Genomic DNA, 12,477 nt, shown 5'->3' on the forward strand with positions numbered 1-12,477 from the left:
AGGCCCTGATCTGGCTATGCCAATTTTTTTATTTAACTAGGCAAGTCAGTTAAGAACAAATTCTTATTTACAATGACGGCCTAAACCGGCCAAACCCAGACAACGCTGGGCCAATTGTGCGCCACCCTATGGATGGGACTCCCAATCACGGCCGGTTGTGATGCAGCCAGGGTTTGAACCAGGGTGTCTGTAGTGATGCCTCTAGCACTGAGATGCAGTGCCTTAGACCGCTGCGCCACTCGGGAGCCCTATGGCTGTGGGCTACACTAGTTCATTTAGCAGACAAGATTTGCTTAGAATTCTGTGGCATTATTTTATAGTATGAAGAATACAATTGAATATTGCTGAATAAGATAGAAAGGATGTTTTCTCCAAACGATTTCTGAGGGAGTGCCACATGAAGCTATTCTGTGATGAGCAGTTAAGAAACAGGTCCCCCTATATGCTTAATTTAGAGTTATTTATGCAACTTTTGTTGGCTGCATGATGCGACTAATGATGATTTGAAAAAAGTCAAGGCATGAGCTCTGCTTTGTTTCTTGCACAGGCTGCACACACTTCATCAGTCTCTCATTCACAATTTGAAAAGCACTTGACAATGCCTCGAATTTCCTAGCGGCATCCCCCTAGTGTGGCCGTAATGACCCCTAAAAAAATCCATGCCTTTTGCGACCAGTGGCTGTTGTGCCCTTGGGCTGAATATAATAATTTTTATTCCCTTCTCCCGGCTGAGTGTTCCGAAGCACCTCTCACTCAAATAAATGGCTCTCTCAGATATCTCAATTATAATTAGCCAATGCCCGTCACGTGATCGGGTTCTTCTCACAGGCATCTATCTCAGCTCCGAAGTAGGCAAGTGAAGACATACATCAGGGATGCAACTACACGCTTCCTTCTTATCAAATTCTGAGATGTTAGAAGAACTGTCCACATTTCCCTTTAGTCAGCCAACAAGAGTAGGCGTAGCCTATGTCAAACCACTAGCCTATGTCAATCTACTAACCCCCATAGTACAAAAGTTGACCTATTCTATTCATCAACTTGTCCTTCTGTGCGAGAAATACATATTCCAAACATAGTCTGGGACAGTTCTGGGATGCAATTGATCCCAAATTAATACTACCACTCACATTAAAAAAAACTTTTCAAAGCAATGAGGCTGATGCAACAGATCAGAACGTTCATCTTAAAATGTTGATAAACTAATAGACTATTTCTTCTTTGCGAACACGGCAGTAGGCTATGTTCCAAAATTCCATCAATTAGCGGGAAAACACCATTATCAAAAGTGATCGCAAATGCGATTATGCATGGAATGCTTTATTATAGAGGTGTATTTTTATGGTAAAAATTTTCTTCCCGAAACTTGAAACTCATGTGCTGCTTATGTATGCCAGTTAGATTCAACACTGGTTGTAAAGTAGATTAATGTGCTTAATTTTAAGTAGTTATTTGGCCACTTTAGTTGTGATACAAACCTTATCAAAACATACAGGCCTGCATAGGCTAGGCTACATGAAGTGTGGGACTATGATTTGAAAAAATATTTTTTGATTATGATTTGATTAAATATTGTCTTTACATATACTAAATAATATGTGTGAAATTTGTTTTGATTTAGAATGGACCATTATCATGCACCTGTCTCGGAACAGGGGCAGGGGGAAAAAAAAAACAAACATGTCATTTGTACACTAAAATAGTGAATGGAGGACGCTTTTCCTGTGGTTAATTTTCATGCCAGCCAGGTAGGCTATACTCCTGTTTTAAAGCAAAGCAATGTGCTTAATATTAGGAAATTTGAGAAATAAATAAATATTGTAGGCCGAGCCTATAGAAAGCTGATGGGATCCTCCTAATTTTAATAAAGGCCATCAAAACTCATTTCGCACGCATTTCCATAGCCTATAGAAACGTTGCGCAATATGAGCTCATGGGCTCTCAAAGTGTTTGATTAGATTTTCGATTACATGTGCATTGATGTCAGAGTGATTAGAGGGACAATAGAGTGCTGAGTACCAGGCAGTTAGCAAGTTTGGTAGGCTACTAATAACCATCAGCAGCATCAGAGCTTGGAGAAGCCTAGTTAACGTGACTAAACGGTCACGTGGAATTTGACTGCGGTCATGACTCGTGACTGTCGGTAAAATGGTCACTGTAACAGCCCTAGGCCTGGTTCCATTTCAGTCCCTGGCCCCTAGACCCCACCGCTTCGGTAGACTCCATAGTAAAAGCAATGTGGCGGAAGTTCTACTTCAACTATTGGAGGTCTAGTACAGCTATCCAAACGCTTCTGATCACCAAACACTGCAGGTGTGTGGAGGCAAAGAGCAGGGACAGTCTTGGTCAACTGACAACAGCCAAAGTAGGTGGAAGATCATGCAAGTGTATAGTTTTGGGTGGACTACCTCTAACATGGTTTACATGACCTAATATGTTATACACTATATATACAAAAGTATGTGGACACCCCTTCAAAATAGTGGATTCCACTATTTCAGCCACACCCGTTGCTGACAGGTGTATAAAATCGAGCACACAACCCTGCAATCTCCATAGACAAACATTGGCAGTAGAATGGCTCAGGGACTTTCAAATTGGCATCATCATAGGATGCCACCTTTCCAACAAGTCAGTTCATCAAATTTCTGCCCAGGTCAACTGTAAGTGCTGTTATTGTAAAGTAGAAACGTCTAGGAGCAACAACGGCTCAGCCGCAAAGTGGAAGGCCACACAAGCTCACCGAACGGGACCACTGAGTGATTAAGTGCGTAGCGCGTAAAAACAAACATATCCTTGGTTGCAACACTTACTACCGAGTTCCAATCCAAACTGCCTCTGGAAGCAATGCCAGTACAATAAATGTTTGTCTGGAGCTTCATGAAATGGGTTTCCATGGCCAAGCAGCCGCACAAAAGCCTAAGGTCACCATGCGCAATGCCAAGTGTCGGCTGGAGTGGTGTAAAGCTCGCCGCCATTGGACTCTGGAGCAGTTGAAACGCGTTCTCTGGAGTGATGAATCACGCTTAACCATCTGGCAGTCCGACGGACGAATCTGGGTTTGGCGGATGCCAGGAGAACGCTACCTGCCCGAATGCATAGTGCCAAATGTAAAGTTTGGTGGAGGAGGAATAATGGTCTGTGTCTGTTTTTCATGGTTCGGGCTAGGCCCCTTAGTTCCAGTAAAGGTAAATCTTAACGCTACAGCATACAATGACATTCTAGACAATTCTGTGCTTCCAACTTTCTAGTTTGGGGAAGGCCCTTTCCTTTTGGTCATGTAGTGTATTTAACATGGTTTTACGGGGACCTAATAGGTTATATTTAACATGGTTTACGGGGAACTGAGGAGGCTTCTTACTTGGATGCTGCTGGAGGGCAGTCCTGGGGCGGGGGCCTTCGCAAGGTAGGTCTTAAGGTCCTGGTCCACGTGCTCAAACACCAGGGTGACTTTAGTCTCCTGATCCGTCCTCAGGGTGGCACACACGTCCATGAGTCTGATGTACACACAAACACAGAACACACACGTCCATGAGCCAGTGTACACATACAGAGTGTGTGAGTGGAATGCACACATCCCTAACTTTCACACTAGTGCTGGGCCATCCACAACACTCAATAGAGAGAAAGCCCATTGTATGTGCTGCTCTCAAGGGATTTAATTTAACCTGCACTACAGTTCAGGTAACATTTCAGCTGCCGTGCCTTCTCAGAGATTAGTCATTATTGTGGAGCAGGTTAAATCCAAGCACCTGACAGCAGCACACATACCATGTGTGGGATCGCTCTTAATACACAGTCAAACAGACAAGTTTATGGTCATTCATCATAATCTGAATGAGAGGCATGCCATGTTGAGTCAGTCGCTAGCTAATAACCTTTATAGAACCTGCTTATCAAAACATACCAGTCAGTCTTTAAGCATTACCCAGTTCTGTGGCTATGTGGGCGGAGGGTTGTAGAGATACAGGTGATCAGGTCAAAACTGAAGTCTCAGGCTACAAGTCACAACAAAACCAACACTGACTGTGTGATTGAGAGCGTTTGTAACTGTGTTAATGTGTTTGTGCATGTTTATCCAATTTGTAAGTCGCTCTGGATAAGAGCGTCTGCTAAATTACTTAAATGTAAATGTAAATGTATGCAGTTCAAAGGCGCTATTGGTGGAGAGGAACAATTTACGTGTATGGGTGTGTTGATTACTTTATGGCATTCATTCCCTTTTTCATGATATCCAATTAGTAGTTACAGTAATGTCCCATGGCTGCAACTCCCGTACAGACTCGGGAGAGGCGAAGGTTGAGAGCCACGCGTCCTTCGAAAAATGACCCCGCCAAGCCACACTGCTTCTTGACACACTGCTCGCTTAACCCAGAAGCCAGCTGCACCAATGTGTTGGAGGAAACACCGTAACGCTTGCAACCGTGCATGCGCCCGGCCCCCCACGAGTCGCTGGAGCGTGATGGGACAAGGACATCCCGGACGGTCATACAAGCAAACCACACAGTCCAAATGTGCACTTCACATTTCCATATTTGAAAAGTCATGTAATTTACAGCATCAACGTTTATGATCGCTTTACAGTATCAACATTTCCGATGTACAGTTACAAGAATGACTTGTCATACCCTGGGTCATCCTGAAATGAATGAACCTGTTAGTCGTATTGTGAAGAAAATTTGCCTCGGGAACCCACACTTGAATGCACTCATGACTCCATTCCATACGCACCAAAATGACAATTTGTTTGTCTGAAGTGCCTTGTGAAACACTAAGATCGTATTTTATAACTTAGCTAGTCATTTTGGCAAGAAGCTTTCAAATGATGCCCAGCTGACCCAGATTGCAAATTATAATAAAACGATTTTGGATTGCGTAAACAGTAAGTGTGATGGTGGGGACGCAGGACTGTGTTCCAAACAAAAATTGTGCTTGCCTCAGTTCCTTCATGGCAAAGCTAGGAGAGCTAAAAAAATTTAAAAAAAAACACCTTATAGTTGAAGGCTCTTTCCTTGAGTCATAAAAGTGCATTGAAATTACTGTGCACAGTTTGGAGAGGTGTGGCCACTTGGAGACACCAGTTAGACCTTTTTCCCTCAAATCCTTAGAATAGTTTTTTCTTATGTTGCACCTACCCCAAAATGTACATGAATCTACTGACTTTTGAAAGCAAGAATATGTAACCAGTATGTGTGTTTATCGGTCTTCATAGGCCTATTAGTGTGTAGGTGTGTTGGTTTTCAGACCTCGAAAGAAGTCTCTCTACATTCCAAATGGGGTTGAGGCTTATACCCAGATCTACACAAAAGTTGCATGGAACGTGAACTCATCTGAAAACTAGACCTCTTTCCTGACCTGAAAACATTTGACAATCTTTGATTTTGGCGTGAACTATTGCTTTAAATAAAGGTTCAATGAATGAATGTGTTCTAACTTGACCACGTTGGGATGGTCAAACTGCTCCAGTCTCTTCAGCAGGGCCACCTCTCTGACTGTGGAGATGGGGAGGCCATCTTGGTCCGTCTGGACGCGAACGCTCTTCAGAGCTACAAACTGGCCGCTCTCCAGGTCCCGAGCTTTGTACACCGTCCCGTACGCACCGCCTCCGATCTCTGCCACCGGCTCGTACTGGACCTCACTGCCCTGGGCCATGGCCTGGCTGGCAGACAGACAGAAAGAGAAAAATAGGTACGGTATGACTACAATGTCCTTCTACAGTAAGACACTGTCCCCTCCCTGCCACGTGCTTTCCAAAATAGAGGTCCACCTGTCTTAGGTCCAGCTCATTACCACCCCAACAACCTTTCACCTTCTAGAGCACTGGACCTCATGAGCTGGGGTAACTTCTGCATTCCAGAGTGGAAGAGGCTGTCAGAAAGATTGTGTGTGTGTTAGTGATGCGCGGGTTGACTCATAACTCGTGGACGGGTTAAGGGTCATTACTGTGTGGCTGACGGGCGGGTGGGTGGCGAGTTGAATAAAGAGAAACAATACCTTAAATCCACAAATGTATAATTCTTGTGCAATTCATATAGGCTACATTGAGGTTATTCTTTCATTATTTTAGGCTATCTGGTATTAGTGCATAAACCTAAACTTTATGGCTTCATTGTAAACACACCAAATTGCCTACACCAAATAATGCTTTTGGGAACGGGCAGAAAAAGTTAACATAAATCCACAGAGGCAAAAAGGTAATTGTCGAAGTTTAACTCAATAAGACAAAAGCTGCAAAAGGAGAGTTGAAAATAAAGAAAAGGGAGTGCCAGAAAAGTAATGTTTAGAAAATATTTATTGAAGTGGTAAAAGAGGATGATAGCAGTGCTGGCTATGTTATGTTTGATGATTGTGAGGCGCTATACAAATTCGACAGTCACAAGACGGGACTTGAAATAGGCCTATGGCATGTCAAAGGAACTGTAGCCTACTGTTTAGATGGGTTAAATGGAAACTGAAATCTGGACACTGACTGTAGGTCTATAACCTCTCACATAGCCTTAATAATAACTCCTGCAGAATTAAGCACTTCTTGCAGTAAAATGATACACAAAATTTGGACTTGGGAACAGGAGTGGAGAATGATGGTTTATTTCTTTCTGCGTCTTCAGAGAATTCAATGCTCAGTTAGATACCATCTGTAGAGGTGCTGTCTTAATTATAAAAGCTGATAGTACTTCAACCACATAAAATATGCATGGACGCCCAACTGAAATCTCATCAAAACACGTAGTTTTCACAGCTTTCTTTTCCCTTACAACAAGTCAAACTGATATTTTGCACAGAAAATCTTTATTGTATTTTCTCCCCAGTCCCTAAATGTCTTTGCTCCGCGAAAGAAGACAGAAAACTTTACAGACGTCAACTAGATTGAAGCATTCATTCTATCGATCTATTCCAGGCTGTATCACAACCGGCCGTGATTGGGAGTCCCATAGGGCGGCGCACAATTGGCCCAGCGTCGTCTGGATTTGGCCGGTGTAGGCCGTCATTATAAATAACAATTTGTTCTTAACTGACTTGCCTAGTTAAATAAAGATGTTTTTTAAATACAGTATTCTGTTGTGCAAGGGTTTACTAATAAGTATTCTAGGGCAACATATAACATAATGACAAAAGAGAAGCTGTATCTAAATATAGACAAGTTGCACACACTGTCAAAAAATCGTTCTGCCGAATTTGACTGTAACCTACAGTGTATTTTCTATATTTGCGGGTTAGGGTTGTGTGCAGGCTCAGATTTTCACTTGATCACTTATAGTCGGGTGGCTGCAGATGGGTGAACAAACAGCTGACCAGCGCACCACTAGTGTGTGTGTGAGACTGGGTTTGGAATCTGACCTGATATCCAACGAGACAAGAGTTCAGTCAACAAGACATTCCTGTCCTCAACCACACAGCTCAGGCTCCCTGGGTGAGGGTGAGCAAAAAATACATTCCTGTCCTCAACCACACAGCTCAGGCTCCCTGGGTGAGGGTGAGCAAAAAAGACATTCCTGTCCTCAACCACACAGCTCAGGCTCCCTGGGTGAGGGTGAGCAAAAAATACATTCCTGTCCTCAACCACACAGCTCAGGCTCCCTGGGTGAGGGTGAGCAAAAAATACATTCCTGTCCTCAACCACACAGCTCAGGCTCCCTGGGTGAGGGTGAGCAAAAAATACATTCCTCGGAGACAGACATACGACTGAATGATGCCACTATCATGACGCTATGTATTCCATACTACCTGCAGAACTAAACTAACTTGTGATCAATAAGTTGGCATACTGTACATTGCCAGTTATGCACAAAGTATGTAAACAAGAAGGAAGTATGCTAAATGCTAGAAGAGCAAGTCACCATATAATTACCGTAAAACAACTAATATGTGGGTGGGTAATAATTTGGGTGTATGCTATTGTTTAACTTCTGTTGCAAAAAAAGGTAATTCCCTTGTGTGTAGTAAAACGGGGTCCAGTTTCCCAGACAATGATTAAGCCTTGTCCTGGACTAAAACACTATTTCAATAGAGATTCTCCATATATAATGTCTAGGCTTAATCTGGGTCCGGGAAACCAGTCCCAAATGTTTTTACCAAGTTGCCATCCTTAGCTACTCCTAGAGCCAGCAAGTATACAATGGGTAGTCTCCTGGTTGACAGGTGTATATTATCAACAACAGGCCAGGAAGGGACATAACAAATTGGTATTTTTTCTATATTTAAAATGGTCCAAAGAATGGTACATCAAATACATCTGAAATATTTCCTAATGTGGCTTTATATTCTACCCAAGAAAACAAAAGGTTGGACAACTTTCATTGTTAATTTACCTATGTCCACATACAATGGTAATAACCATCATGTAATATGTAGTTGTCCTAGTATTTTATCACTAAAATAAACTTCTAAGCATGCAAAATTAGGTAACGTTAGCAAAATATTGGACAGAACTTGTTGCACAAGGCAGGAAAACGAAAGCCCCCCCCCCCCCCGAAAACGTGTGATTCCTCCATGACTCTTTTTTTGTTAATTAAATCAGTAAACACAGAATCGATATGCCACAATAGACGTGCCAAAAAAATATTGGATGTTAAATCACGGTTCCACACTTCTCTTTGGCATGGCAAACATTTGTAGAGGCAATAGGAAATCCATACACCAAGTTGTGCAGAACTTGTGTGGTCAGGCCTATGATCTGACACTAGTGCCCCCAAACTAGCAGGAATACATTGCAACTAGCGACATCTGGTTTTTAAACGTATTTACAAGATGATGTGAACAGTATTTTAACTAAATTGGATCTAATATGCTACTTACCACGTTTCTTGATGTTTTCGTTAACTGGCTATACTGCTACATTTAGTGCATGAACGAAAACATGTTTTTCACTTGGTTCTTTAGTATCAAACCACATTCGAGGTAGGTCGCACATAGATTTCACACTAAACTTGCGGATGTCTTCGATCAAATCCTTCGATTTAACTTCGGCCTTACTTCACTTTTCTTAAAACTGGCAAATCACTTGGTAGTGGAGGCGCTTCCTGTCCGCTTACAAGGCGGAGCCAAAAATCTATTTACCTCCCTAAAATAATCATGACAGCTTTGCAACATATAACTTAGCCACCCACTAAGTAGTTCTGTAGTATGATACATCTGCCAATTAGCCTACATGTTCAAATGTTTATAAACGTTATGAGTGAGTGAACAGTGCAGTGAGTGAATCTTTAATAAATACTGAATTCTATGACATGCTAATTATTGTACTTTTTTTCTCATGTATAACATTATCTGGTTTATTTCCTCCATAGACAACTTACACTAGAAACATTGAAGAAGAGTTTGTGACTCAGGTCTGCCCCCGCGCGCGCAGAGCTCCGTGAGTGATGAATGAGGACCGCGCACCAAACCCCTCCCAGCTCTTTATCGCGCTGCTATTGGCGGAGAACTGCTGTTGCTAGGCTCATCTACTACTCTGGTTTGCTGTGAGAGCCCAAACCCCCATGCATTCCAAAGGAAGTATTCAGAATGAGTGATTCAACTGAAATGATTCTGTATATTCATTTGGTTAGTGCTCTCCGTGATCTTGGGATGTCCATACCCTAACCTTAACCCCTATTCTTACCCTAACCCTATCTGTTTATTTGATTTTATTTGGATAACCATTAGCTTTTGCAAAATCATCAGCTACTCATCCTAGGGTCCACAAAAAAACACAAAACATGACAAGTAACAGAACACGGATAGACAAGGACAGTCATTTAAATTTAAAATACAACGATATACAAACAATACAACAATAAAAAAGAATACAAACAATACAACAACAAAAATTATGTGTGTGTGTGTGTGTGTGTGTGTGTGCCTGTGTTTGTGTATCCTGCCATTCCATGAGATGTTATTGAATCCGTTTTTTAAAGGTCATTTTTCTGTTTGCGTGAGTAATTGGAGATGGAAGGGAGTTCCATGCAATCATGGCTCTGTATAATACTGTGCGTTGCCGTGAATTCGTTTTGGACTTGGGGACTGTGAAGAGAGACCCCTGGTGGCATGTCTTGTGGGGTATGTATGGGTGTCTGAGTTGAATGTTGCTTGATTATGCAGACAATCTGGAATTTTCATCACAATAATATTTCTCATAAAAACTAGAAGAGAAGCAGTTAATCTCTCGTCGACCTGACTGGCATGCATGTTGTTGATTTCAGTTCTGTATGTGCAGTTAAGGGCAAGGCGTGCTGCTCTGTTTTGAGCCAGCTGCAGCTTTGCTAGGTCTTTCTTTGCTGCAGTTGACCATATTACAGGACAGTAATCAAGATGGGAGAAGACCAGAGTCTGAACAACTAGTACAGGTGATTTCTGTCAAAATCGCAGAACATCTTTTTATAACAGACATACCCCTCTCCATCTTCAAAACAACTGTGTCAATATAACTTGCCCATGATAATTGACCATCCAATGTTATACCTAGGAGTTTAGCTTCCTCAACTTGCTCAATCGTCACACCCTTTATGCACAACTCCAATTGAGGTTTAGGTCTTAGAGAATGTTTTGAACCAAATACAATGCTTTTAGTTTTACATCTGTACATAAGACCAGTTTATTACCATTCTGATACTGACTGTAACCAGTAGTGGAAAAAGTACTCGTTTTTTTTTTATACTTGTACTTTTGATACCTCAGTACATTTTAGCAATTCCATTTACTTTTGATACTGAAGTACAAAATCTTGGAGAAATGTTTGGGTTAAGTGGGTTAAAATCTTTCTGTGCACAGAAGGTGCACAGAGGGACATGTCAAAATGCTGAATTTTGGCACTTTAGCAAGTCTTTATTTATATTAAAAAATCTGATTTATTGAATTCTCCATGTGGTCTATATTAAAGGACACCTCATTTAATATAACAGGCTTTTAAAATGCAATATTGGTGCATAATTTCTACTTACAATATCAAAGGGACACAAAAGGCAAGCTTTTCGTGGAACGACCCAGCCAGCACATAACATTCAGAGAACCATACGTTTCTTAGAGCTTGGTAAGAGCACGGTTGTCCGATTGTTATTTTGCATACAACCTTCCCACAACTTTCTGGGAATGGTGCAGGATAGTTGCTTGGCTTTGGAACATTCTCAGCACATTTAAAGAACTTGACAAAAAAACGTTATTTTCTTTGTATTTCATTACTTAAACAGAACGTTTTCTGAATGTTCAAACATGGTTACATTTAATAAACATTTTGATAATGTTCTAGGAATGTTTTCCAACTGGTTTGACATTGGGAATGTCCTCAAATTGTTCAGAGAACATTAAGAAACAACGTTCTTCTTTGAGAACTTCAGTACTTCAATTTCAGTACTTCAGCAACGTTTCCTACAGGTTTCCTTATGGTTCTATTTAAAGTCATGTTCTCACATTGTTCCAAGAACATTAAGAAAATATCCCATAAAAACCACAAGAAAACTTTAGTAACGGTCAGAAAATGTTCTAATAATTTTATTTAAAAACATATACAGTGCTTTCAGAAAGTATTCATACCCCTTGACTTATTTCAGATTTGTTGTGTTACAGCCTGAATTAAAAATTGATTAAATATACTGAACAAAAATACAAGCGCAACATGTAAAGTGTTGGTTCACATGTTTCATGAACTGAAATAAAAGATCACAGAAATGTTCCATATGCACCAAAAGCTAATTTCTCTCTAATTTTGTACACAAATTTGTTTACATCCCTGTTAGTGAGCATTTCTCATTTGCCATGATAATCCATCCATCTGACAGGTGTGGCATATCAAGAAGCTGATTAAACAGCATGATCATTACACAGGTGCACCTTGTGCTGGGGACAATAAAATGGCACTCTAAAATGTGCGGTTTTGTCACACAACACAATGCCACAGATGTCTCAAGTTTTGAGGGAGTGTGCAATTGACATGCTGATTGCAGGAATGTCTCCCAGAGATGTTACGAGAGAATGTAATGTTCATTTCTCTACCAATGTCGTTTTAGAGAATTTGGCAGTACGTCCCACCGGCCTCACAACCACAGATCATGTGTAACCATGCCAGCCCAGAACCGCCAGCCCAGGACCTCAACTGTTCCAGGCAGCTGGAAGACATCGTGTGGGCGAGCGGTTTGCTGTTGTCAATGTTTTGAACAGAGTGCAGTGGCGGCGGGGTTATGGTATAAGCAGGCATAAGCTACGGACAATGAACACAATTGCATTTTATCGATTGCAATTTGAATGCACAGAGATACCGTGACGAGATCCTGAGGCCCATTGTTGTGCCATTCATCCGCCGCCATCACCTCATGTTTCAGCATGGTAATACACAGCCCCATGTCGCAAGGATCAGTACACAATTCCTGAAAGCAGAAAATGTCCCAGTTCTTCCATGGCCTGCATACTCACCAGACATGTCACCCATTGAGCATGTTTGGGATGCTCTGGATCGACGTGTACGACAGCGTGTTCCAGTTCCCACCAATATCTAGCAACTTCGCA

General features: G+C 41.6%; 1 protein-coding gene across 4 annotated transcripts in view; it reads right to left on the reverse strand.

The window, feature by feature from the left end:
* Positions 1 to 9,364, reverse strand: part of LOC139535902 (cyclin-dependent kinase 4-like) — a 15,806-nt gene extending 6,442 nt beyond the window's left edge. For 2 of the 4 annotated variants that reach the window (XR_011667222.1, XM_071335843.1), the window contains exons 1-3: positions 8,797 to 9,038; positions 5,435 to 5,659; positions 3,362 to 3,497 (exon numbers count right to left, since the gene is read on the reverse strand). Coding sequence is in view for 2 of the 4 variants with exons in the window: in XM_071335843.1 (XP_071191944.1) it covers positions 3,362 to 3,497; positions 5,435 to 5,652 (354 nt within the window). In the remaining 2 variants the exon portion in view is untranslated. Of the gene's footprint in view, positions 1 to 3,361; positions 3,498 to 5,434; positions 5,660 to 8,796; positions 9,039 to 9,296 lie in introns of those variants that run through there. The other 2 variants (XR_011667221.1, XM_071335842.1) reach the window with 2 other exon arrangements.
* Positions 9,365 to 12,477: the final 3,113 nt, after the last annotated feature.

This window comes from Salvelinus alpinus, chromosome 12 (assembly GCF_045679555.1).
Source record: "Salvelinus alpinus chromosome 12, SLU_Salpinus.1, whole genome shotgun sequence".
NCBI classification, from domain to species: domain Eukaryota; kingdom Metazoa; phylum Chordata; class Actinopteri; order Salmoniformes; family Salmonidae; genus Salvelinus; species Salvelinus alpinus.